This window comes from Falco punctatus (assembly GCF_963210335.1).
Source record: "Falco punctatus genome assembly, contig: scaffold_41, whole genome shotgun sequence".
Classification (NCBI taxonomy): Eukaryota; Metazoa; Chordata; class Aves; order Falconiformes; family Falconidae; genus Falco; species Falco punctatus.
In genome coordinates, this window is record NW_027660119.1 from 556,742 (window position 1) to 584,152 (window position 27,411).

A 27,411-nucleotide genomic window follows, 5' to 3' on the forward strand; every position below is an offset into this window, starting at 1 on the left:
AAAATTTTAATTGGATTATGATCCGTTGTGGTCTCAATTTATAACAACGGGGGGGCTGCCGGGGTCTCCTGCGCCCAGCCTGCTGTGCTCCACAGGGGGCTGGGCGCTGGGTGCCCCATGCCGGGGCTGGGGGCTGTAATCCCCCGGTGCCTGGCCTGGGGCTGGCTCCTTGTGCTCCCGCTGGTGCCCGGGGGTCTCGAAAGGAGGGCTGGCGTTGCTCCTTGTTGGCGCCAATTAACAACAATTAAACACCAGGCCAGGGCGTTAAAGCCCCGCTTTGTGCCAGGGCACGTGCTGGGGGTGGCCGGGGGCACCGCAGCCGCTCTCAGCCCCTCGTGCGGGGGGTGCAGCGCTGGGGGCACCCCCAGCTCCGGGGGCCCGGCGGGGACTACACATCCCATCGTCCCGCGGGGGGGAGGGGCCGGGCCGGGCCGTGCCGTGCCGGGTGAGCCGCGGCCTTCCGGGGGCGGGTGTCCGGCGTGCTACCGGTGCGGGCTGGGGGGCTGCGGGCTCGGGGGGCTGGGGGTGAGGGGGCTGCGGGTTCGGGGGGCTGCGGGCTCGGCCCTGGGGGGCTGCGGGCTCGGGGTCTGGCGGGCGCTGGCGCGGGGCGCCGGGGTCAGGGGGCAGCGGGCGCCATGGCAACGGGATGCGCAGAGGCGGAGCCGGGGGGCGGTTGAGCGGTAAGTGGGGGGCTCCGCGCCTCCGGGCCGCGCACCCCTTGCCTCCAGCAGCGCTTTGCTTGTCCCAGGTCCCCGCGGGTGCCCCGGACCCAAGGGGGGGTGGGTGGGGGGGTTTCCCTCCCTCTGCCCCTGGCTGCTCCGCAGGCTCTGGGCTAAGCGGGACCCCCCGGGCTGTGCTGGGGTCGGGGGCGGCCGGAACCTTCACCCTCCCTGGTTCCCTGGGGGGGGTGTGATGTCCCCCCCGGGCTGCAGGAGCACGAAGCCGGTTTGGGGAGCGGGGGGGGGGGTGTTTTTCACACTCAAATGGAGCCTTGTTGAGAGGGGCTCGGGGGGTGGGCGCGGCGCGGAGCCAGCCTGGCAGGCTGCAGCCCCCCGAGCCGGAGAGGGACATCTCTGTGGGAGAGGTGCCTCCGGCCGTGGTGGCACATCGGGGAACCCTCCTCTCCCTTCAGGCAGGAGGTGGGTGTGGATGTGACCAGTGGTGCCGGGTCCCCCTGCAACGTGGAAGAAGAATCCGTAAACGGACGCTGATGGTGAGCGTGGCCCTGCGGTGCGGGGCTGAGGCGGGGCTGGGAAATCCGGATCTGATGCTCTGGCAGCTCTGCCTGGAGGCAGAAGTGATCCCAAGGGCTGGAGGGTCCTGCCCAGCTGGCAGTCGGGAGGGGCTGTGCTCACCCGTGTCTCTGAAGTTGGAAATACCTTTGTAGTTCTGCATTTCACGTGTCATTTCCCAAACAGCACGGGCAGGAGGAGGGCCTCGCTGCTGTTTATGGGATGCTCTGGAGAAACCTGCCTCTGGCTTTAGTGTGTTTTGAGAAAGTCCAGGACAGACTTGCTTCATTTTCTAATGAGGGAATTTTTCTTTCTCCCCAGGCTACAAAACCCAAGAAAAGTTTAAGAGGTACGTACATATGCTGCAGGCTTTCCTTTTGCTGTCCGTAGGTGCTTCGATCTGCTGGGAATGCCTGGGGCGGGGGGGGGGGGGGGACGACGACACTCCCAGGTGGCAGTCCTGGCTACTGAAATGTTTCATGATCCTTGTCTGAAAGCTGCAGATGGTTGAGTGCATCATCATGTCGTTCCTGAACCAGAAATTTTCACCTGCCTCTCACATCAAGCGGATTTGTTTATTGAGGTCCCACATTCCTTTCTTGTGGGCTTTCCCAAATTCAGGGGAGAATATAAGCATTTGTTTCAGTTCTTCCCATCACCTTATCCCTGTTTGGAGGGATACTGTTTGGAGGCCTCTTGCAGCCCCTGATACTGAAGCAGTGCTTTTGGGGTTGCCCAGGGACTCGAGATCCTGCGGGGTGAGAGCTCACAGGTTAAGTGCTGCTTGTGGCCAGTGACTAACTGAATACAAAGCAGCTGGTTCATTTGATAAAGATACCCCATTTCTGGCTAAGTGAAGCTAAATTTTTTATCCACAAAATACTGATCAGGTCCTGGCAGTTCTCTCTAGACTGACAAGGAAGGCCTGACGCTGATGATGCTTAAGACCAAAACTTTATTCTAGCAGATTTCCAAAGAGCAAGCCATACTGAAACTGGGAGCTTTCCTATGGCTGCTTGGTGAGCTCACCTGCCTCAACAGCTTAATTTGTCTCATTTCAGGCTCCATCGATGATGTGCTTGGTGACCTCCTGGGCTATGATGGTAAAACGAACCTTCTTCTCAGCTGAAAGGGCAGCGTCCTTCTATTCTTACTCCCCTCCTGGGAGCAGGAGGTGCTGGTGCAACAGCCATTGATCTGCAAGGGGGCTCCAGCTGTGAGGAGGGGATGGAGCAGGGAGCAGGGCTTCTCGGAGTCAGAGGCCATTGAATAGGCTGGACATCAGCTTTTGGGGAGGCAAAGTGAAGTTCATCTCTGATTAAAAGCCTCTGTGGCCCCGGGGTAGACAGCAGATCCCCCTTTGGAGTGCCTAGGTCAGGAATATGCCCGTGTCCATCATCCTCATCTCTCCCTGTCTTGTTTCCAGATGAAACCTCTGTTAAATCTGCCAAAGCTTCCCAGCCGGCTGTGGGCAGCAGTAGGAGAGCCCAGGACACTGGCTTGCAGGCCAGAAAGAAGTGAGTGCCTTTCAGACACAGCCTCTCCTGTGAGAGATCTCACTTGAAGATCTCTTTGTCCTCCCCAAATCCTTCTGATCTGCCCCATCCTTGGCTTTTCCACCTCCCTCCCTGCCCCAACAGTGATTGCCTGGGAAGGCGAGTTATCTTCTGCGATGCCTTTGGGAACTGGGAGCCCAGAGCCCGAAGCTTTCCAGCAAGAGTTGGGTGTCCCCCAGCCTTGTACATCTTCTGTAAATCTGCTTTGTAACAGTTGCTTAAATAGAGCAGTCCCAGCACTGCCGTCCTTTATCCCAGTGCTATTTTAGCCTCATTTTCTGCGTTGTACGATGCGGCTGGTGTGGCAGCCCTGTGTGGTCTCCTCTGCCTCCCGCTGCCTGGCCTGGCTTGGCTGTCCCTGGACACACTGGCCGAGCTCACGTGTGGTGCTGCTAACCCCCGGGCTTGTGTCATAGGTCCATTTTAGAAGATGATTTCTTCGACAGACTCCCTGCGAAGGACATAAATTCTGCGGAGGTGAGTCCAAGGTTCAGGAAAGAGCCTGGGAGTCCCGAGGGCTGGGGCTGAGCCGGGCCAAGGTTGCGGCGGTATCACCCCGGCCAGGTCAGCAGTGGCGTGCCAGCGATGAGCTGTGATGTCTGGCTGAAGAGGTAACCCCTCTCCAGCATCCCAGTGGGGTGGGGAAGACAGGACAGGGCGGGGGTGGTGGTGGAAGAAGGGCTTCCTGGTGCCTTGGGTGAGATGGAGCAAAGTTGGGGGGCACGTGCTGCTGCAGCCCAGCCTTCCTGCGTGCACTTTGGGTAAAGTGTTGTAGGAAGGACCTTCACCCAGAGCAACGGCCTTGGGTTTTCCTGATGCTTCTCCTAGAGGCAGCAGGATCTCAGCAAAGGAATTGGGGCACAGGGGGTTTCCAGAGAGGAGGACACCAGGAGGAGTTGGGCATGTATTCTTCTATCTCATAAAACGGATATCAAGGGATATGGGGTAAGGGGTGAGGAGTTTCCAAAAATCTCTTCCCCTCTGATGTCTCCCCTCCCTGGCATGCAGGGATCCAGTGTCTCCGACACAGACCCACAAGCTGTGCTGCAGACCCTGAAGGCAAGTCCTTAAATCCCCTCCATCTCCATCCATCCCCTCCATCTCCATCCATCCCCTCCATCTCCATCCATCCCCTCCATCTCCGCCCCAGCGCGCTGCCATGGCCTCCAGCACCAGCCTCCGAAGGGAGAAGCAGCTCTCACCCTGCTCCCCATCCTTGTCCTCTTGCTTTCCAGGATATGGACGACATGGAAGCTGATCTCCTGGGAATCCCGAAACCCAGTTCTGGGCCAGGGAAGGCAACTGTGAAAGGTCCTGGGAAATGTGACTTCTTGGGAGGAGGAGTAAAAAACACAGGGAAGCTGGTAGCTCCTGAGGAAGGTAAAAAGGAGATTCTGCTATTCTTTTCACACCCTGATTGTAAACGAGCAGGGATATTTTCCTATCCTTATCTGGGATACGGAGCAAAAAGTGGATTTGTTCCCTAAAATGCTTTTCCTGGTTGCTTTTTGCAGGAGTGTTATTCTGGCCATGTGTTATCCCTTAGGAGATCCCTGGACGTCACTCACACCAGCAGCCGCTGCCACCTCCCACCAAACACCACTCGGCTGTTCCCTGGGGCGGTGCAAAGTGTTTCTGGTGGGGAGCCCCCTGCTCTGGGGGCAAGGAGAGCCAGAGGAGCTGCATTTCAGATCTGCCAGCCCCTAAAGTGCCCTGATCTTCCCCTGGCCCTTTTCTCCTCTGCTTGCAAGGAGACCCCTCCGGAGAGATGTGCACCTGGCAGGGCTGTGGGGGGGTCTGTCCATCACAGCGGGTGCTTTTAGGGGGCTGCCACCCAAAAAGCGACCCTTAGCTAGGGTGGGACCGGGGCATTTCTGCAGTACCTTGTCTCTGAGAGCCGTGGCCTCTCTTTCTAGGAGAGAAAGTGCCTGCGATGGAAAAGAAGGCGCTCTCATCCCCTGCCGCTCCCCGACACAACAAGAAATTTAACTTTGAAGGTGGGATCTCACTTCACGCGGCTGCGGGGGGGCACTGGGGGCTCTGCCCGTGCTCTTTGCCTCCTCGGTTAGCTGGAGGCTTGACTGGTTAATAAGATACGGAGTCCTTCACCCCTATGATGCTAGTGCAAATGTAATCCTTCAGAGGTGACCAAAGGGAAAAAAACCTCTGCATTCGAGGCCCTCCCCAGGACAGGACTGGGGGGTGATTCCTGGGGGCATTTGCATTTTTATATGTGCTTTGGTTTTTAATGATTGTAACACTTGGGAGCCCCTGTGTCAGGGGGGATTCTGTCCAGCTTCTGAACAGGGGAGTGGTTTCCTGGCACAGCTGAAATCTGGTTCTCAAAGCCTGTGCTTTAACAAAGATCAGGATCTGTTAAAATCTGTTAAAAAAAAAAAAAAAAAACAAAAACAAAAACCCTAATGGGCTTTAGGTGATTTAGGTGGCCTTTCTCCCCTTTTTCTTTGCCTAAGCTGTGTTCAGGCATTAAAGCACCCAAATTTTTGAGTTATTTTCTTCCGGGAGGATGAAAACGTGGAAAAACTGAACGGAAATCTAAGTCTTTGAGTGTTTGAAGTTCAGGGAGACTCAAGGGTATCCCAGGTCCCTGCAGGACCCGCGCTCATGGCTTTGGGCAGATACACTCTGCTGTCCCCACGTGCATGTTGTGGGGAACAGTGGCTGGCGTAGTGCAGAGCTCTTCTTCTAAATAATGTTGCGTTTGTTTGTTTGTTTTGTTATTCTCTTTTCCTGTACCTGCTGGGTAATTCCCAGATTTAGATGATCCTTTGGCAGGACTTTTGTCTGATGAGGAGCAGGATGCTCCCAAGAAACCAGCTCCAACAGGCGCTAAAAGCAGCTCTGAGGAAAAACCAGAACAGAGCAAAGAGAAAGGTAAGTGGGGTTGCTCAGTGCATCCTCTTTGTATTACATAAATCAGCAGCATGGATTAGTCTGTGTGAGATCCAAAATGATTACATTGAAAGCCACCTAGTCCTACCTCTTATTAGCCAGTAACGTAATTTATAGAGCAGCTTGGTAACAGGGTTAATTGTGCCACAGCTCACCAAGTGCTTGATACTTGCAGTGCGCCGCAGATTATGGAGCTGAGCTTTCCTTTCCAGGAATGGAGGCTCTGATCTTACCTTTGACCTCATCCAGCCCGTTCTGCACGCATTGCCAAATGAGAACAAATTTTCTGGGTCAGGATTTGCGTGTCTGAGAGCAGCACCAGTCCGTGCCACACCACAACTGGGGCACCTCTGGGTGGGATCCAGCTGTGGCTGTGTTACAGGCACTTGTCCCTCTTGTTCCTGCAGCAGGGATGCTAATGGGTCTGAGGGTCCCCTAAAATCACCTTTCACCCTGATAAATCTACTCTGGATGCAAGTAGCAGCTGGTGGGTTAGGGCAAGGTCTAAGGTGTGTTGGTAGAGAGGGACTTTAGGCAAAAGGGGACAGGAATTATCTGACTGGAAACTTTCAAAGCTAAAGAAGCTCCTGGCGTTATCCAGAGCTGGAAACCCCAGTGTCAGTGGCACCCAGCAGTGTCCCAGCAGTGGATGCATGGCTGCAGACCAGGCAGTAGTGCATTGCCGCTGTGTTACTTGCTGTGAGATCTGTTCGCTGATCTTAAAAATTACTTTTTAAATGGTCCTGAGAGATAAGAGCAGGCAGGGATGCTTTGATCTCCTGTTTAAAAAAAAAAAAAAGCCCTGATAAAACCTTTACCATGTGTGATCCCATCCACAGAGCCACCTCCACCCCAGACGCCCCTGCACACCGTGGCCCCGGTCCAGAGGAGGGCTGAGCTCACTTTTGAAGATACTGATGACGACCTGATGCATGCGCTGGGACTTGGCAGTGGCTCAAAAGGAGCTGAGAAGCAGGGAAAGAAGGCAGAAAAGTAAGGGCAATGAAGAGGCAGTGAGAGTAAAGCAGGGGATGGCTTGTGCGTTGGGATGGTGCCAGCATGCTGGGGGGGGGGGGGATGCTGGAGCTTCTGCCTGTGGGTCCCAGAAAGGGGCAAGAGCAGCCTCGTTTCACAGAGAAGAGCCAGAGCACCCTGGCAAGGCTGTGTGACAAGAAACAGCCCTGCCTCCCAGGGAAACCTATCTGCCACTGTGTCACCAACAGAGAGGTGCTCCGGCCAGCCCGCTCCAAGCTGGATGAGTTGCTGGGACGAAATTCCGTGGCCAAAATCCTGGAACAGCCAGGCACAGGAGAGCGCAGAGAGTTCAAACTGGATAAGAAGTACCAAAAGCAGCCAGGTGAGCGTGGCCAGGGATGCTGGGAAGGTCTGCAGAGGTGATGGCGTTGGCTTGGGAGGGCGAGATTGATTTCTAATGTCCTTGAAGGGGAAATACCCTTTCTGTAGTGGTCAGCAGGGTGGCTAATGGGCTCCCAGTCAGCTCTGGGGCAAAGGTGACTGATGCAAAAGTGTTGTACCCTGCCTTCGAGGCAGCCTGGGGGCATTTGCACAGCAGCTGTAACTCAGTTGCCTTTGGACATGGACTGATTCTCAGCAAAGCAACTTTTCCCAGCCACGTGGAGGAGACACGTTGCTTGCAGGTTTCCAGGGAAGATGTTTCCAGCTGTGTCTTCCCAGAGGCAGCAATCGCAGTGGGAATTGCAGGGGAGGAGGAGGAGGGCTGGTGTCTTTGCAAACAGCCGCTCCTCTAGGCGCTGACTCAAAGCTGCTTGTCTGAACAGAGAAGGAAGACGGCTGGGACAAGGAGGATTTTGTCTTTGGAGCGTACCAGCCGACGGTGGCCTCCATGCCCAAGGGCCAGCCGGCGAGGAGGCAGCCTGTGAGGTATTGTGCTCTGCGTGTGGAGCTCCAGCCAGCAGCCACGCTGCCCCCGCGGCAGAGCGGGCAGGGTCCCCGGGCAGGGTCCCCAGGCAGGGTCCCCGGGCAGGGTCCCCGGGCAGGGTCCCCGGGGTCCTCTCACAGGCACGTATGTGACTGCTTCTCCTTGCAGCAGGTTTCCAGCCGAGAACAGCAGCGAACCAAAACCAGAACCCCGCTCCAAATGTCCTCCTTCAGCCAGGCACAGCCCTGTGCGGAGCAGCCGGACTCGAGGTGACTGGCTGGGCTTGAAAGATGAGGATTTTATGGATGCGAAGCCAACATCTGCAGCAAAAGCCAATCCTGCAGTGAGCTACCCCAGCCCTGGCACAGCCCAGCAGCCCGGCCCCACCAGCCAGCTCCCGGCTGCAGAGGCAGCGCTGGCTAAACCTGACCCGCTGGAGGAAGACAACTGGCTGAGCGCTGCCTTGTCTCGCAAGAAAGCCCAAGCACAGGCGAAGGCTCAGGAGCAAAGTGCCAAGCCCTTGGAGTCCCCAGAAGGAGGGCTGGATCCCCACGCTCCTGTCAGGTAAAAGCACAGCTGGTGGCCACAGGGCTCCCATCATGCAGCTGCTCCAACAGGACGTCTCAGAAATCCTCTGCTCGGATTTAAGAAATCCATTTTAAGTGCTCTCTTGCCTCGGGTTGGGTTAATAACGCAGAGGTTTCTCCCACTGGTGCAGCCTGCAGGGCCATCGCACCTCTGGGCTCTCCTTCTAGTCATGGCTGAGATTGCACGTGCTGCCCCAGGTCCTGTGGGATTGTCCTGGATCAGCATACCCCCACGAGCTCCACGCATGCTCCTCATTCCTGCCTTCTTTCCCCTTCGTTCCTCCTAGTTCCAGGAAAACCACCTCCTCCAGCTGAGTTGGCACAGACAGGTTCAGGCTTGTGCCATTGGGATGGGACTCAGAAGTGAATTGCAGAGAAGCAGCCGCGTGTGTCGTGGGCAGGGGCATGTTGCCCAGGGGAAGGGGGTGGATGCAGCAAGGAGGAACTGGTGTTCCTCCAGAGATGGAGGTTCTGAGGTGTCTTTGCTCCCTCTGAAGCCAACAGGTTGAATCCTGCCGCAGCTGAGTGGGATAGGTTTTCACCTGCAAGGCAGGAACTGGTGTTGAGGGAAAGGATCTTGTCTTTCCTTGCCTCCTGGGCTCTCCCCCATGGGATGTTTTTTGCTTGCAGCCAGCCAGCCAGCCCCACAGGAGCACCGCAGCAGGCAGCTGTCCCGCAGGACCAGGCAGCGAGTGCAGATGGCTCCAGGTGAGGCCTCCTTCACCTTTCAGACACCTCCACAAGGGAGAATTCCTGTGGGAAGCGGCTGCATGTGTAGGTGGGGGAGCGGGGAGGGCTGGTAGCCAGCCGTGACCACTTTGGTCTGGGACCTGTGTAACCGGGAAGGAAGGCAGCGCTGAAGGATCGTCGGGCCCTTGCCTGTTCGATTGCAGTGCGACAGCCAAGCTTTAAACTTGCAAAAATGCCAAGCGGGATAATGTCTGCGTGCCTCTCCCTGCGCTGTGACACTGCTGTGCGTCACTTGTGTCTCTGTGCCCACGCAGGCAGCCGGTCCCCTGGCTCAGCACCACGAAACAAGCCTCGGTTCAACCATCGGATCCTGCGAAGGGGCATCCCTCCAGAAATGCCGGTGCCTTGGGTGCGTTTCCTGTGGTTGTACGGTTCGGGCAGCAGAGATTTGTACAGTTTGGTATGCGGAGAAGGGTCTCCCTGCCCTGAAAAAAAACCAAAACCAACCCCCCCAAAAAAGGCAGGAACCACAGCACTTCCCTTGGCCACATGAATGCTGCCCAGGCTTTGACCAGCCATTGTCGGAGCAGGTTGCTGAGCTGCAGGATCCCACCATCCCCATGTCAGCTGGTGTGCTGGGGCACACTGAGCTCCGCAGTGCTGCCTTTGGGGTTTCGGAAGGCTGTGAGGGACTCGCTTTGCCGGAGCAATGGGTGTGCATAAGTTCACGCTGCCCCATCTGTCTTCCCTTTGCTGCCCCCACACTTGTCCCACCAGTGCTATGTGCTGGAAAGACCCCCTTCTGCTCTGGGCTGTGGCTGTGCGCCGGTTCAGAGGCCGCTGAAAGTGGCTTAGGGGACCCAGTCTCCTCCCTAGGTGATGGAGATGGAGGAGGAGCTGTGCTTTGTCCCTTGATTTACTCTGCAGAGCAGAGTCCCACCGTTGTGTGTGGAGTGGGGATGCAGACACGGACAAGCCTGTCTGACCCTCTGCCCTCATTGCCAGCTCCCAGAGCGGAGCGCGACCCTCATCGCTGTGCCCAGGAGACCCAGGCCCTCATCCTGCTGGGAGGGGATGGTTCCCATTGCTATATTCAAATCATGGACTTGTCCAATTTTCAGCCTCTACAGGCTCATTCCCAGGAAAGCAGGAGGCACCAGGCCCTGCCCCGCTCACTCAGGTAGGTGTGCTGGGTCCGTGCCCCGAGCGGTGCAGGATCAGGGCAGCGATCGCAAGCCCTCCGCTGCCGACTCGCCGCCATCCCGCTCTGTCCGTGCTCCCTCGGCCTGAGGAAGGATGTGCCCCACTTTGCATCTCTGGGAAGCCGTGTCCATGGAGGCAAAGAGTTTGGAGCTCCCCGAGGTGCCACAAGTTGCGTTTATCAGGCCAAAGCATGGGTGCTATGGATGCTTTGTAAATCATGTGTGTTTATAGCCCTGCATGGCCTGAGCAGCATTTACACAGTTCCCCAGGCATATATACATATTATATTAACTAGACAACAGAGGCTCCAGGTGATAAAGGACTTTTTCTTCAGTTGATTTTCCCCAGTATAGTGTTGAAGATGCTCTGAGATTATTTCTAGACAACTGAAGGAGAATTGAAGCCTTTCACAGAGAAGGCAGCTCTTGCTTGGTCTTTGAAGCCTCTCCTTCTCATCCAGCTGGGCTCCTCGCCCTGCCCTGGTGGTGGGACACATGTTGTCTCCCAGAGGGCTTGTGGTCTCAGCCTTGATTCTGCCCCCAGAGAAGGAAGAGCGCAGCATGCTTGTGTCTGGGGTGGGGGCTGCCGAGTGTCACCTGGGGAGAAGGGACCCACGCCAGCATGGGGATTGGGCTGGGGAGGGGGTGGGGGTGGTACTGCAGTAGGCTGGAGATGGATCGCCGTTTCCAGGCTAGGAGGAGATGTGCTCCCCAGGGCTTTACCTCCCTGAGAGCATCCCTGTGTCTCCGCAGGTTCCTGCACCCAGGGCACATGTCCAGGCTGCCCCGCAGCTGCAGGTAAGGCAGGTGCCTTCTTTTGGAGGCTGATGGCCGCACCACAAAGCCACTGATCCTGAAGGGCCTCGATCTTCTCTCTCCATCCTTGTAGGCAGAGTTCTCAGCCCCGGGCTTGCAGCATGAGACGAGGCAGGGGGCTCCCGCAGCCCAGCTCCATGAGGATGCATCAGCCTGCCAGGCAGCGCTGCTGAGCGCCCAGGCCCGTGTGGCAGAGCTGGAGAGCCAGGTGAGCCCCATTGCCTGCTGAATGGGGGACCACGGGTGACCCAGAGGGAGGAGAAGGAGCCATATCCTGTCCCAATAGCATCAGGGTGACAGGGGAGAGAGGTGAAACCTCCCTGTCCAGAGACGCCTATGGCCACCAAGTGCTGCTGTGGGAGTTCTGTCCCCAGGGCAGCACAAGGACTTTCTCTCCGGGTGCCTGGCAGGTCCGAATGCTGGAGCTGGAGCGGACACAGCACAAACTGTTGCTGGAAAATCTCCAGCAGCGGCACCAGGAGGAACTGAATCTCCTTGAGAGCACCCACAGGTACCAGCCTCTCACCTGTGCTTCCCTCCTCGCCTACAGCTCTGTCTCTCCTGGGGTGGGAGTGCTGGGATGCTTCCCAAATCCGCCCCTGGGGCAGGTGGGCGCAGAGCCATGTCGATGTGGACGTGGTGGGGGCAGAGAGCAGCCCCACAGGTGAGCCAACATGGGAGTCCACTCTCACCACCACTGTCCCCTGGGTGACAAGGAGGAGGGGCTGGTCCCATTGCCAGCGCACCCCCAACCAGGCAGCACAGTGGGCAGTAGCAGGAGGGTTCAAGGCTCAGGTCTGCGTGTTTCGCCATGCACACAGCAACACTGATCTGCTCGCAAACCCCTGTGTGCGCTCTGCGGGGGGGGGGGGGGAGTGCTGGGTATTGCTGTGGAAGCAACACTTCTTCCTGGCTGTGACCTCTCGGGGCAGGAACCAGGTGAAGGTGGTGGAGGACACCTACGGGCAGCGGGAGGAGAGGCTGCGGCTGGAGAAGGAGCAGCTGATGGCTCAGCTCCTGCTGCAGAGCCAGGATGCGGAGCGGGCACGGGCAGAGCTGCTGGCGCAGCACCAGCAGCGCCTGGCCACGCTGGAGCAGCAGAACAAGCTGGAGATGGAGCGTCTGCAAGAGCTGCAGAGGTGAGAGTGGCACGAGTGGCACACACGTGTGGCTGGTACCCACAGTCTCAGCGAAGGAACCAGGGAGTGGTTTGGGGACATGGTGAAAGGAGAAACCAGACTCCAGAAGCACTGGGTTGTGGGCAGCTTGGTGCCTTTTGGAACGGGGATTTGCTTTGTAGGTGGACACAGGGAGATCTGACTGGAGACGTGGTTTCAGAGTGAATGCATTGTATTTTGAAAGATGCTGAACCCAATGTTTTATCTTCCCCCAAATCTCTTTTATTCAGGTCAGTGAGTTCAGTGAGTCACTGATGTCCACATAGTTTGGGTCAATGACAAATCAGTTTTTGGTAGAGGAGCTCATAACCCCAAAATTGGGCCCATCCCAAATGTGGATGCCTGTCGGTGGAATGCCCCAGGACAGACCCCCATGCCAGCTCAGCTCCTGGCACCTGATTCTCAGCCCCACAACCAAGCCTCTCCCACAATGCCTATCATGGGGAGCACTGGTTTGTGCCAGCCTGTGGCAGGCTCCTTCCCCGTGTCCCGCAGGGTGTCTGTCCAGGAGATGCGCAAAGACCACGAAGAGCAGCTCCAGCGGCTGAAGCGGCTGAAAGACCAGGAGATCGATGCAGTGACCAGCGCCACATCGTACACCAGGTACTGACAGTTGTGTTCCCACATTGGTCCCTGGCCACAGCATTCCCTGTCCTACACGAACCAGGCTTGGACCATGGCAACAGGGGCCATCCCCTCTCCCACCCACTGCCTGCGGGGATGCTGAGCTGTGTAATACCCGTCAGTGCCCCCCGGAAGCAGGAGCTGCATCTTCCTACTGCTCTGCTGTGACCCAGAGAGGTTCAGGGCAGGGCTGCCCGGCCTTTGGGCCACCAAATATCCCCCTCTCCATTGCGGTGAGATGAAGTGTGTCCCACAGGGGTGACCCTCCCCTCACTTCTCTCTGCAGGTCTCTGAATGGCATCATCGAGCGGATGGAGAAGTTCTCCAGCAACTTGCATGACCTCTCGCGAAAGGTGGAGGCCACACACCACACCACCTCCCAGGAGCTGGCCATGGGGGTACGGCAGCGGGACGAGCAGCTCAAGGGTATGTCTGCTGTTCCTCTGTGCCGGAACGGCTGCGGGGTCTCCACCGGAGCTGGGGGTACCCAGAAAACAAGGAGAAGTTGCTCTGAGTCAGCCAGAGGCTGGGAGCTGAGGCTGGCAAAGCCTTGCCTGCCTTGGTCACTGGACATCTCGGGGTCTTCCCTTTACAAAGCAGTGTCCTGGGGATGTGCCAGGGGTGATGAGCACAAACACACACAGTTTTTCTGTGAACATGGTGTGGATAGAAGGGAAGAACTTCCCGCCTCATGCTGCTCGTGCCTCTCCCCAAGTGCTCCAGGACAGGCTATCGCAGCAGCAGAGGGACATGGAGGAGGAGCGGAGCCGACTCCAGGAGGTGATCGCTAAAATGGAGGCCAGGCTGAGTGAGCAGACTCGGCTGCTGGAGCAGGTGAGCCCACACTGTGTCCTCTGCCCGGGTCGGCCCTCCTGTCTGGGTATGGGGTATGTGTCTCACCAACTGGAGGTTCCTGGCCTGGAGGTTGTGAATAGCATCTGTCACCTCTGTGTCTGAACGCAGGAGCGATGGAGGGCAACGGCAGAGCAATCCAAAGTGGAATTACTGCAGCACTCACTGGAGGAGCAGCGGCGAGTCATGACCCAGCAGCTGTCCATGGAGCGAGCAGAGCTGGAGAGGGCGAAGGTGAGGTGGGGCAGACATCTCCAGGGCTGCACTGCATTGTGTGGTGGAGGCAAGAGCTGGGTGCTGGGCTGCAGCATCCTTCTGCAGCTCTCTGCCTCCTCAGCCTCACACAGGGGGAATCGCAGTCAGGCCAGCCCTCTGGCTCACGGATGCAGGAGGCCGCGGTGTGTGCGCATGGCACGTGCTGGTTCTTGAGGAACACGGGACCAGAGCTCACGGTGACAGGGTTCACACCAGGCACCGTGGGCTTGAACCAGCCCCTAGATGTTGCACGGCAGAGATGGGTTAAAGGAGAAAAATCCTGTGGCGAATGGGACTTAGTGCTTCTTCTCTCCCTCTCTGGCAACGCTCCCCAGAGTGCTCTGCTGGAAGAGCAGAAGTCCGTGATGCAGAAGTGCTCGCAGGAGCAACGGAAGCTGGCAGCCGAGTGGGCTGAACTTCACACCCAGCAGCAGCTGAGGAAGGAGCAGATGGAGCGCAACATGGACCGAGCCCTGAAGATGGACTCACAGAGAGAGGGCACCATCATGAGCCTGGCCAAGGTACCACAGTAGAGCCCCTCTCCATGGCCTCCAGCACCACCTGGCAGCTCACGGATGGGTCCTGCCCACCGGGGAGATGTTCAGCCCTGCCTTCAGGTGTTTAAAACAAGTTTTAAGAGACATCACTGCGGTGGTGAGAATCGGGCTGTTCCAGGAGCAGCCTCCACCAGCCTGTTTTAGATGTTGACTGAAGCATCAGTCACCTCTGTCTCTCCCCTTTGCCTGTGAGGAGTTTGGGCAGCCAGACCAGGCACAGCCGCCTCCATTGTAAGTCTGGTGAGAGGAAACCCCCATGGTGGGTTAAACAGAACCTCCCCATGCCATGGGGACATGTTTGGAGCCAGTTCTCCCCCCTGGAGCTGTCCAGAGGAGATATGTGGCACAGACTGTGGCAGGGCTGCATTTCTGAGGGCTACCAGGGTGGAAAATAACCATTCAGGCTGGGTGTTTCCACTGCTGACAAACTGCCAAGCCTTGAGCATGTTTTAGAGTGTGTAGCATGGGTGAGGGGCTCCGTCCTTTCTGGGGAAGGAGTGTGTGTGTGTGTGTGTGTGCCTGTACAGTCCCAGCTCTGCCAACCCTGGTGCCCAAGGGTGGGTGGATGAGAGCATTGGTTGGGTACCTGGTGGTGTTGCTCTGCACCCCAAACTGGCAAACACAAGAAGGAAAACAGGGGCAGATCTCTCCCATCACTTGGGGGGACATGAGATAGTGTCCAGGATAGGGCAGGTAGTGCATTGATTTTCCCCATGCCCATCCTAGGAGCAGGCAGAGATGAAGATCTGGAGCCATGAGCTGAAAACCAGGGAGGAGCAGCTGGTGAGGGACAGGGAGCTGCTGGACAAGTCCTGGCAGGAGCTGAGGCTGGAGAAGGAGAAGGTGGACAGGGCCACACTGCGCATCCAGCAGCAGGAGGAGCAGATTAAAAGCACGACCAAGGTAAGTGAAGCATCTGCGCTGCAATTCACAGCTGGGGTTTCACATCCCTCCTTGAGTGCTGAATCCCAGCGCTGTCCTGGGAGGGGAACAGGGGGTGCACAAAGGAGCCCTGCCCCAGGGCAGCGAGGGTCCCTGTCCCCAGCCTCCTCAGCTGCTCTGCCTTGCAGCTCTCATCCCAGAAGTACAAGGAAGGGGAGCAAGCCCTGCAAGAGGCGTGCAGGATAGAGTCCGAGCACCAGAGGAGGCTGCAGGTCATGGAGCAGCAGCTGGAGCAGCTGAAGCAGCAGGAACAGCGTCTTCACGAGGCAAAGACTCCCTTGCCTTTCCTTCTTGGCCTGGGGCCGCTGTGCCAAGGGCCTGAACCTTTGCCAACAGTTTCTCTCTCTTTCTCCCGGGGATGGGGCAGGAGCGGCTGAGCATGGCTCGCCAGAGGAGACAGCTCGAACAGATACGTGAGGAACTGCCCACCAACTCTGCGATGCTGCTGAACACAAACCAGGGCCTCAGTGCCCCTAGGAGAGGCCTCTCCAGCACACCGTGTAAGGCTTCCTGCACGCTGCTGGGGGAGGGGGGGGACGGGACATGCTGGGGGCCAGTTGCACTTGTATTCCACTTCTCAGGAGGCTTGGGATGTTCCTGGGGGCTCATCACACACTCAGATGTGAGTTGGCCTCCTCACATCCTCTGAAGGAGCTCAGCAGAGACCTCTGAGCCAGGGCAGTGCCAGGAGGGGGCAGAGGGGGCAGGAAGGGAGAGGCAGGTGGATTAAAGGCCGTTTGCAGTGGGAGGTTGGGGAGGACCCTGCTGCAGGGACATGCAGGCAGCAAAAAAAGGGACACTTGTCCGTCTGCTGTTCCTCTAACGGCAGCGGTACCACACGGTTGGGCTCTTGTTCCAGGTTTTCCACTTCCCACCAGCGCGCTCCCTTGGCATAGCCCAGGGGGTAGCAGGGACACTGGGGCTGGCCCCACCGAGCTCTACGCCACATTGTTGCTGCTGAAGCACAGGGCCCAGCAGGTGAGGTGGTGGGAAACCAGGGCTGGAAAGGGCTTCAGACCAGCTGGGTGGGAGCAGGGCTGGGTGAAGCCTGGGTTGAGCCTGACGGCCACAGGGTGGGTGTGAGATCGTTGCTGGGCTGGGTGGGCTCGCAGAAGCCGTGGGCACCTAGAAGAGTGATACCAGCAGCAAGGGTTGGTGCGTCCTCACGGCTTGTTTCAGGCTGGTTGATAACATCCTTGGCTTGATGGCGTTGCCCCATCCCTGGGTGGCAGAAGCCAGCTCTGCTGGGCTCTGGCTTCATGATGTCCCCATCCTCAGCCCCCTCCTTCCCTGCTGGGTCCTTCCCGAGGCAGGGATGCTCTTTGAGCCTTCCTCTGTGGGCCTCACTCGGTGTGAGGTTATGGGCTCTGTGGGGAGCCCATACACCCCGGGGGCTACCACAGATGGGTACCTGCCCGCTGCTCGCCGCACGGAGGAGGGTTTGGGATACTCCCATCACTCGTGAGCAGCACCCTGGCCTGTGACCCCATTTCTGTGGCACTCTGATATCCGTGCCATCTATCCCTCTCTTAGGACCATGATTTCTTAGAGAAGGAGCAGTTCTTCCTGGACACCCTGAAGAAAGCAACCTACAACACTTCATCTCTGTCAGGCTGAGGAGGTGGCATCCCCATGCACCCCAAGGGATGGCTGTGCCTGTCCCCGCAGGAGGCTGCTGTGGAGGAAAACAAACAATAAATAATCCCAGTTCTCTGCTGAGGAAGTGTCCTCTTTAAAAGCAACCTCGGAGTGTTCAGAGCGTGAAATCCATCCCTGGGCTGGGAAGTCTGGCCTCCATCCCTCAGGGCCAGTGTCCCTGGCCACCTGGCAGGCACTGCTGGGAGGCAGTGGCCACCGTGGGTGTGAGAAACTATGGACTAGGGTATTGTTTATTAAGATTTATGTTAAGCTCAATGTAAAGTTTAGGCAACAAAATATATGAAAACGCTTATGCAAACAGCTACCAGACACTGCTTGTGAAAGATAAGATAACTGCCAGATGTCCAGGATGCCTCTTGTGAAAGATAAGATAACCGCCAGATGTTCAGGAACCGACAGAAACAAGACAGACAACCCCACATAAGGATATATGAGTGAAGGGTCAATACCTCCACTACTTCATGAACACGGGTAAAGATGTATAAAAAGGGACTGTTTGAACTGCTCAGGGCGGCAGTTGGTGGAGCGCAGACTCCCCTGCCGTCCAGCGCTGTCTTTGCTCATATTCTACTTGCTATAATTAATAAAATTTTAATTGGATTATGATCCGTTGTGGTCTCAATTTATAACAATTTCTGGTGCCGTGACTCGGATAAGGAACAGTGGGCTTTGGTCCTCCGGGGAGGCGCCCCGCGACATTTCGCGGCCCCGCGACCAACAGCTTACTCCAACCTTACCGACGAACCTAAATTCTAGAATAATGAGCAAAGGAGAAACCGGTAAAATCCCATAAAAATTCTGTGCACGAGAGTCCGGACGAAGACGCAGGACGCGTAAGTATATTGCGAATTTGTTCGCAAGGTTTGCCGTTCGGGCGGGATTGGGTTTCCTGGAATATAACGAGTGAGAGGTTCGATATACTGAACCAAGCGAGTGCGGACTCTTAAGTACTGCGTCTCCCATCTCCCGCGAGGGACTGGGCCAGGAACAAGGGGAGCGAGTGAGTGTATGTTTGTGGATATTCCAGAAGATGGGGGCGAAGGGCAGCAAGCCTTCGACTCCCATGGGAAGGGTACCCACTGTACCTAAGAATACCCCTCTGGCATATATCTTGGACAATTGGAGATATTTCCCTGGAACCCTAGGGAAAGATAAGCAGAAAGTGATAGAATATTGTACTAAGATATGGGGAGGGAAGAAGATTTCTAAAAATGTCTTTTGGCCAGTCTATGGGTCAGAAGAAGATTGGGTAAGACAGCAATTAAACCTCTGGATTAATAATAAAAAAAAAACACTTAACCCGGAGGAGAGTCAATATGTGGAGGTGTGGCTAAAAAACCGGGAGCTAGACTTTACCTGCTGAATGAAATAAAAAAACTAAACAAAAGAAAAAGAAGGGAGAGTTAGACGAAACCCTTCTAACCCCCCCTCCTTACATTCCTCCTCCTGCTCCTGCAGAGGTCCCCAGAGCGCCCACTCCCCCACCAGAGTCGGAACAAGGGTCTCCCCCTCTTCCTAAACGCGTAACTAGAAGTCAAAAAGGGGCAGCTCAAATATACCCCCTAAGAGAAAAGCCCATGGGGGGGGACCTCAACCTGTGATCGGATATATTTCTGTGCCTCTAAATTCGGCTGACCTATGAGATTTTAAAAGGACCGAGATGGGACACTTAATTGAGGACCCACTCGGAGTGGCAGAAAGATTCGATCAATTTCTGGGACCAAACCTTTATACTTGGGATAAGATGCAATCTATCCTTTGTCAATTATTTACTACCGAGGAAACCCAGGGACCCCAAGCAGATATTAAATGGCCACTCCAAAGACCTAATTGGGATAATCAGGATCCGGCGCATAGAACTCATATGCAGGACCTGAGAACTATAGTAATTCAGGGGATTAGAGAAGCAGTACCCCGTGGCCAGAATATCAATAAAGCATTTAATGAAATGCAAAAGAAAGATGAGAGCCCCACTGAGTGGCTGGAACGACTGAGGAAAGCCCTTCAGCTGTACTCTGGGGTAAATCCAGACAACCCTTTAGGGCAAGCGCTCCTCAAAACTCAGTTTGTGGCAAAATCATGGGAAAAACTTTAGCGGAACACTTCAGCAGGAGAGGACAGATAAGGGTGAAAGAAATAATTAAGCAAGAAAAGCAGATGGCCAGCAAGGGCATAAATTACCTTAGACTGATAAGAACACTGCAAATGAGCAAAAGGTGAAAAGTACACCATGAGGAAGACCTACAGCCTTCCTCCCATAGACCACTGCCCACATTCTAAAGACCCCGGCCCACAATTTTTGGAAGAATCTGCGCAAGCGTGAAAGACTGATAAGCTAATTAGCATACGAAGCGAGGGTAGGCGGGTTCAGGTAATGAATATGTATAATCGTTAATGGAATATTCATTGTTTCAAGCTTATTTGCTGCAGTGTTGCTTATTTTGGTTACCGGATTTATGGAATGTGGAATTTGACTTTGATAATTGTTACTGTGATTTTGGCTATATTTTTGATAATAATAGTGAGCTCTTGGTGTTGCTGTAGAAAGATACCTGTGTGTTGCATTTTGTAAGTAGTAATTCTGTAAGTGATAAGTGTGTTCTGTGAGTGTAAGCTGGGAAAAATGGGAGGAAAGCAGAGTGGTGGGATTTTAAAGAAAAATCCGCTAGGGTGTGTTTTGAGTCATTGGAAGGATATTGGAGGATCCGCTGGTGGAAATGTGAGTAGGAAAACATTGATAAAATATTGTAATCAATGGTGGCCGCTTTATAAGTTGGAATGTGGAGAAAAGTGGCCTTTTAATTAATAATTACAAGGTTATTAATAATTGTTATACTCATTTATGCTGGAAATGTGAGAACATTTCTGTATTCAGTATATTACAAATGTCGGTATGTGGTTATTGTCTTGAACATCCGAGGGGTGAATGTGAACCTCTGTATGTTTTAAAGTGTATATGGTGTAAAGAATTATTATATGTATGGTGGCGACAAGAAATTGCCCTGACTGTAAGGTTTGGACGCCTTGGGATAAGAGAGAGAGCTGTAAGTGAAATTAGAGTCTCTGTGGCTGGGATAGCGATTGAGATAATAGTAAGAAAGGTCACTGGAAGGAAATGGGGGGGGCAGCTGGGGGAAGCGTGAATAAGAGAACTTTGGCTAAGTACTGCAATCAGTGGTGGCCCCTGTATAAGTTAGGGGACAGAGAAAATGGCCCTTAAACGGCACACTGAATTATAATGTTTTGCTAAAATTAATGTTATTTTTAAGGCGAGAGGAAAAATGGGATGAAGTAATGTATGCTGGTATGTTTTTCACTCTGAGGAATCACCCAGAGTGGCAAAAGAGTGTGGTATTAACCTAGCTCCACAAGATCCCTTAATATTAGCAATGGAAAAGGATCAGAGGGGAGGTTGTGGTTCCTTCTATGGAGCAACCAGAATGAAACACGTTGTAAGATAAAAAACTTGTGCTAATGTATGTAAGATCTGAAGCCGGGGGGGTGGAGAGTCAAAAAACCCTGTGAAAGTGTTAAAGTATTGGGGTGAGTTTGTACAAAGCCCCGTATCCCCTCGAAGGTGCGGCTGAGTCCTGCGGGACGCATGGCAGGGTGTTTGCTATTTGCCTGCGAAGGCTGATATGTAATAACACAGACTTAAAGCAACAAGTAGCAGATTTGCATTCAGGGTAAGAAAGGGTTAAAACAGAAGTGCTGCTGCAGAGGCAGGCCTGTGTAACCTGCAGTGCAGGAAGAGCATCTCCTGCCCCGAACCCTCCTGATGGTGAGGAGGAGGGGGTTGCTGTTGCTGACGATTGAGCAGAAGGACCTGACAATGTCACCCCGATTGCTGCAGCATTTGCAGCACAACAGGACCGGTAACGGCCCCTCTAGGGCAGGCAGCGGGTCTGAGGAGAGTAAAGGTGAATCTCTGATGGGGAAATTCAGATGTTTGAAAGTCAGTTGTGAATAGGACTGGATAAAGGTTCGAGTTGATTTTTACTAAGGTAATCGTGATGTAGAAAAGTTGGTGAATACAAAACCAACTTATTTGGTGTTAAACTTCAGTGAAAAGAATTTGTTACAGTTGTGGGAGCTGCTGGCCACCAGGAAAACATCCTGAAACCTTTAAAGTACAAACTAAGAAAACAAGTAAGAATGCCAAGTTCACCAAAATCTTTAAGTGGAAAAGAAATCTTTAACCAGGCATATCTGGAAATAAATTCCAGGTAAGGAAAAAATGCTTTACCTGTTACAGTAAAAATGATAAGGGGAAGGTCTGCCTAGTTCAGGTAAAACAATATCCCTTGCTCAGCAAGGCTATGGGGAATATTGGCAGAAAAACTCAAATAAAATACACTCTGTAGCAGTTCTACTAATGTAAATCTGTGTGTTTTACCATGACGGTGACTTGTTATGGGATGTGCAGATGACACTCTGCAGCAGCAGAGGAGGTAGGAAAGGAGGAATTATCCTTAATACCAGATGGTAAAATCCAAACTGTAAGTACAGATCAGGAGCCAAACTATTCTAATGATTCTCGATTACCTGCTAGCCGAAGAAGGAAGTGTTTGTGGTAAATTAAATGTTTCCAATTGTTATTTGAAAATTGATGGCAATGGTGAGGGAGTTAAACAAATCACATCAGAGACAGGGAAGTTAGCCCATGTTCCGTCCGAACTCGGAAAGACTGGAATATTGACTTGTTTTCCTGGCTTCTCGGGAGCCCCTGGGTAAAACGAATCCTATTTTGTTATGTGGTTTAGCCACCTTATTGTTTTTGCCATGTGCTGTTCCATGTTTTATAAGATTAATTCAACACGTTGTAACTAACATGCAATTTGCTATTATGATTTCACCCAATGGCATTAAACAAATTCGAGTAGTACGCCGAAATGTACAGTCGACAATACAGATTATATAGTTAACACAATAACAATTTAACAGCAAACAGGAATCTGGGAATAATTAACTATTAACAATTCATACAACAATGTAGGCTGATGAAGAATACAAGTAGAATAGCAGAGAAAACAACCATCAGGAACGCACAGACGGGGATGTGGTAACATCTTTTATACTTTTCCACCTCCGCCATAAGTTCTTGACGTGTGACAGCAGAAAAACGCACCCTCTGCCTAAACAACGAGGAAAAAAAAAAAAAGGGGGGGGGTTTGATTCCCCTTTATAATGAACCATACAGGTTAGACGTTTAAAAAACACTCACCTTACGGGATGTTCCGAGGGGGAAATGCGCACTCCAGACCCTTCCTCCATGGCAGGTGACGTGGCGGTCTGATGGTGAGAAAACATTGCATTGAAAGCAAGGACCTGTCATTTGGCCATAGTGCCATAAATGTTACCATTAACAAACTTACCGGAGTGGTAAGCTCGGGAAATGGGTCCAAGACTTCATCTGGACACTCAGCAGCCATCTTTTATCGTGTATGCCTTTGAACATGCGCATGCGCAATTTTAAACCCCACAGAATGTACTGGAACAATCTGGAAAGACCGCGCATGCGAAATCCCTGTAGTCTAGCCATGGTAGTGACGCATATATGTATATATATATATATATATATATATATAAAATGCTTAAAGAAACTATAGTATTTATAGTTCATTTATTACTTAAGTGGAATGTATAGTTATAAGTGTTGTTTTTAGGTTTTGTTTTTGTAGGTTATTATTATATGTATTACCCAACCCTTTTGATTTATTTTGAAAACCGTGTGTTAGATGTCAAATGATTCATTGAATTTACTTTACAACCAGTAAACAACAAATAACAATTTCTTAACAAGCATGAACTAGAAGTTGAATAACAGAATAACAGTCCAGCAAAGTCTCATGTGTCGTGGAAAACAGGCTTCTTCACTCGTGAGTCCAGCACGGTCCTGAATAATGTCGGGGTGGTAACTCCATCTGTTCCCTCCACGATAGTCTGTCTCTGGTCCTTGGTATTTTTCTTCACGAGGTAACGAAAATGAACAGAAACAAATAACAAGTCACATGGTAACTGCTGGAGGTCAACAGTTTTCTTTTGTTTATATAACAGTCTCTCGCACTCTGCTTTGGTATCCCATGGGTTCCACTTCTCGGGGCGGATTGCGAGGAAGAGATCGCACTCTTCTGTACCGGCGTGACCGAAAACACTCACAAAAGCACATACTGATGGGTACTGTAGTCACGATGGGACAAAGGCTGAACAGCAAAACCGTACAGACTGTGTCGTCTCCTGCTCCCATCTTTTCCAAAATGATAAGGATTGTTTGTGGCAAGACAAACGAATTGGTCCGTGACCCTCCTGGTCAAGATTCAGGCTAACGCCCTGACCAAAACTGCACAATGAAAATGCATGCGCAGCCTAACCTTAAAGGGGCATGAAAATTTACCCCTTTAAATGCCCACCTCTTGGCTCTTGATTCTTAACCCCCACAAACAAACCTTATATATGCTAAGAAATGTTTTATTGTGCTTTGTTATGTCATCCTGTTATGATAATGTTTTGAAATTAGCTTATGACATGTTTGAGTTTTGAGTTGTTAGCTAACGTTTGTTAGGGATTTATAGTTCTTGTTAGTCATTTGTAGTTATTGCCTGTTATTGTTTATTGATAATGGTAAATGGGTTTAATGCTTAGATAAAGATTGTTAACCTCCTTTGTATAGTTGGCAGAATCTTTTCTCTGTCTCTATCTATGCCACCCACGGAGCAGCAATGTTGAGCCACGGGGCGGTGTGAAGGACGTTATTGGGACATCGCTATCTGTCTCACCATTGCTGGCTGACCGCAAAACAACACAGAGACGGAGATACCCGAATCACCCAGAATAGGAGATGTCCGGGGAATACCCTGCTTAAAACACCCCACTTCCAGACATGTATGTTGGGTTGTTTGCCGATGTCTAAATTGTAATAGAGGTTGGTCCTGTGTTTCATTTAAGAGACAACCTTACTTTATGAAATGTCACAATGATTCGATACGTACCAGGGGACCAGAGGATCAAGTGGAAATTCGTAAATTATTTTGTGGATGGGAACTGTTAGTACCTGAACTTTGGGAAGTACATGAAACAGACTGGTACAGAGTTTTAAGAAGTGTACTGTAAGATTCACCTGGAAACGGACACAACAACCAAACAGGTGGAAATATATTTAAGAGATAACTAACTCTTTAGACCTTGGAAATTATTGACAGGATAACAGCAAAATTCCCCTCAAGACTACCTGCTGCTGCCGAGAAGATACTGATATCCCGTTGCTCTCTGCAAAAGAGTAGACAAGGAAGGCAGAGAGGTACTGAACAGTGGGGAAATGAAAGCTGGTATCCTATTAATGGTATTGATTACCATGACTTTAAAAAAAAACAAAAAAAATGAGCATTACTCTTCAATTGGACCTTAGGTTGATGGGAAGATTCAATAGAAGTTCGGTACAACGTGACAGCCGGATCCCCAAAATTCCAAGTTAAATTGGAAGATTTAGTCTTTTATGAACTAGACCCACCCGGTCGATGAGAAAGAACAATAAAACCTTTTTATCTCTGCCCCAGTTCGAATCCAGGGAAAAGCTATTGCAATTTCCCTAATCACTATTACTGTGCATACTGGGGATGTGAAACCATAGCTTCAAACTGGGACGTAGCCATTAAAAATAGATTCTTAACTATAACATGGGGACCCGGAGGATGCAATCCGCCAGCTCCTAGCTGGGATAGACACGTAGAGGACCCCCATCTTGGCAACTGTAAGCTTGTTATGTACTAGAAATCCTGCAGCCTAATGACCACGGATGGCTATTAGGACGAACCTGGGGAATAAGATATTGGGAACCTGGAGCTGCTAGAGGGGTCTCTTCTATCTAGTTCCCCCAGTCTCTCCCCAAAAGGCAAGTAGCCCTGCTCCTGGCAAAGTTTGATGGCCCTCCACTGAACTCGCTCACGGATGAAAGACCACTCTCTCTTGCACTGGGGCCTCAAAATTATACCCAGGGAGCTGGACACAACCCAGGGACTGCCAGGTAGCAGCGTACAATCCCCTTCCTCAGTCCCCTGGCTATGCTGCTCTTCATACAGCCCAGGACACCGTTAACCTTCTCAGCCGGCAGGGCACCCTGCTGGCTCATTCTCAGCTCACTTTCTGCCAAGACCCTCTGGCTATTCCCAGCAAAGCAGCTCTCCAGCCAGGCAGCTCCAGCACGTGCTGTAGCAAATGGTTGTTCCTCCTACTCTCCTTCCATGAAGGTACGCTTACCAGACTTCTTCTGTCACTTCACCAATGTTCACTCAGGTCACAAACAGAAAAATGCAGGCAGCTTCCTACCATGCAATTTGATATGCGCCATCACTCCCATCATGTAACATGGACACCACAATTTTGCTTAGAAGATAAGACTTAGATGTGGATGCAGGAGAGCTGTGACACCTCCCCTGTGCACAGCACAGGCTGAATGACCAGCTTTTCTGGTCAACTGTATCTGCCTGAAAACTGGATATTTACTGCAGGTCGATACTTGAGCGTATTCAGGCGAGGGAACAGCTGGGGAAATGGTAGGTGAAGAACTAATTGCTTAGTGAAAAGGCTGCTTATTCCGTCTGACGTGCGGAATTAAACTCTGTAACTCGGGGTAAGTTATAAAGCGGGGTGTTTATTGCGGTGCCGGGTGCAAGGGGGGTCGCTCCTCCTAACTTGCACACGTAGTTTTACTCACGATACATACTTACACAGTGAAGTTGGTTAGTTCTGCCCAAAGCCTACACCTACGAGCTAATTATCGGTTAGTTGCCTTCTCGCTGCAGTTTAAAGGTAGAGTTCATTTTAAATTTCCTCCCCATGCTCCCCGGGCGGGGGGGTTCACTCTCTTCGGGGGGCCATTTGAGTAGGAGGTCGGGATCTCCCCCACCACAGTGATTGTACCCCGGTGTCCTTGAGCCTTACCCCTTCAGCAGCCCGTTTTCTTCCAGCAGCTCGCAGGCCCCTGCCAGAGGCTCCGTATTCACAGGCCGGTGGGGCTCAGCTCCCCCTGCCCTGGCTGCCCCCCGAGGCGCTGAGCGGGCGAGCCCCAGCCCCTCTCTGCAGGCAGGGAGGCTCCTGCCCGCCTGCCGGTGGCTGCTGGCCCCGGGGCGGCTCCTGCCTGCAGCCCGGCTTTCGGGGGGCACCGCGCTGTCTGGGGTCGGGGGGGCACAGCCCTGAGCGCTACAGCTTGCCTACCGGCAGGCAGAGCCGCTCGGCGTTAAGGCCAGTGTAGTTTTTGCGTGTGTTTGGTCATGATTTGGCTTCCGGAGAATAATGCTTTTGAGGTATGATGGCATGAAATCATGATTGAAACAGAGCAGGCATCTGCAGGAGAAATACCAGCTTGGGTGTAAGTCGGTGAACTGCATTGCCTCTCCCCAGCATTACCGTTGTTCGTTGTTGGAGGGAAATCGGTCGTGCCAGAGGTATTGTTATAGTTTACCTGTCCAATGAAATGCCAGAGACTGGCCAATTAGAAAATGTGATTTATTAAAGCAAGCGACAAGTAAGCAAAACAGCGCTGGGCGGCCGGGGAGTCTCCTGCTCCACCAACGGCGCGCAAATTCAAGCAAGCTGAGCAAATTCAAGCAAGCTCTTTCACTCACTCTTTGTTGCGGATGTCTTCAGTGAGCTGAAGGCTCTCCCTGTCATGGGCACTGTTGTTATGCTCCAAGGACACCGTGATTGTGGTGTTGATTGGTTCCGGCCCAAGCTCAACTATAAAGTGCCGACTCGAGGGAGGAAACTAGCTGTTAACTTGTCCTGCGATGGAGACATCAACAGAAGTGCCTCGGCTCCTCAGCATGTGACCTCTACTTGGGAGGACTATGTCTGGTTTCAAGCACCAGTGGCGCTCAAAGGCTTTCACGAATGACCCACACTCTGTAGAACTTCAATGGAATATCGAATAACCTTTGGTGCCGCTTTAAGCGATAACTTTATCAAATACAACTGTGTATTCTTGTCTGTCTGGATCCTTTATTCAGGGCGTCTACTACCTTCCTGTAGTTCAACCATGTCCATCTGTTTTCATCTCCTGAATGGCTGTTGAAAGCAATTACCCTTTAAGGCACAGCTGCACAAAGATACAGTGATTCTTTGGGGACCTGAGTTATGGTACAGGAGACTAATTGGCGCGTTGGGAGTAAAACTTTCCTGCTGTGTACTTGCTGAACTGGCAAATACTGGATAAACCTTTTCCCTCCCGAGTTTTAATGCGGCCATTACTAAATTAGCTGATTGCTTGGGACTCTCTCTGGGTAATGTACATGACTATTAATACACTTGGCCTTTACTAAAAAGGCTATAGCCATTCTTACCCGTAAAAGGAGACCTTTGTAGTCTGATCAGGCTTGAGTGAGTACTCGAGTGTTTGCCTATCTATTTGATAAAATTAGACTTCTCTATAACTCAATTTCAGTTACTTAATAATC

At 52.8% G+C, this 27,411-nt stretch overlaps 1 protein-coding gene and 1 long non-coding RNA gene across 2 annotated transcripts in view; one reads left to right on the top strand and one right to left on the bottom strand.

The window, feature by feature from the left end:
- LOC308057930 overlaps positions 1-27,411 on the bottom strand; it is a 147,828-nt gene that overhangs the window by 21,988 nt on the left and 98,429 nt on the right. The gene's annotated exons all lie outside the window — the stretch shown is intronic.
- LOC308057927 (fas-binding factor 1 homolog) lies at positions 1,133-17,083 on the top strand. The gene is made up of 30 exons (XM_080411936.1): positions 1,133-1,213; positions 1,554-1,581; positions 2,294-2,335; positions 2,659-2,749; positions 3,205-3,265; positions 3,797-3,847; positions 4,024-4,168; positions 4,705-4,785; positions 5,564-5,683; positions 6,541-6,694; positions 6,925-7,058; positions 7,501-7,603; positions 7,770-8,165; positions 8,819-8,896; positions 9,193-9,287; positions 10,000-10,058; positions 10,834-10,878; positions 10,970-11,104; positions 11,307-11,407; positions 11,829-12,035; positions 12,570-12,677; positions 12,985-13,124; positions 13,414-13,532; positions 13,662-13,784; positions 14,141-14,326; positions 15,089-15,265; positions 15,433-15,570; positions 15,672-15,804; positions 16,164-16,282; positions 16,838-17,083. Exons 1-30 carry the CDS (start codon positions 1,211-1,213, stop codon positions 16,919-16,921), a joined length of 3,456 nt encoding a protein of 1,151 aa, XP_080268062.1. The 5' UTR covers positions 1,133-1,210; the 3' UTR covers positions 16,922-17,083.

Excerpts from the sequence above, each read along its gene's own strand:
- LOC308057927 (XM_080411936.1), top strand. Across the intron at positions 8,897-9,192 it reads GCGAGTGCAGATGGCTCCAG|GCAGCCGGTCCCCTGGCTCA; the intron begins GTGAGGCCTCCT and ends GTGCCCACGCAG. Across the intron at positions 15,571-15,671 it reads AGGAACAGCGTCTTCACGAG|GAGCGGCTGAGCATGGCTCG; the intron begins GCAAAGACTCCC and ends GGGATGGGGCAG.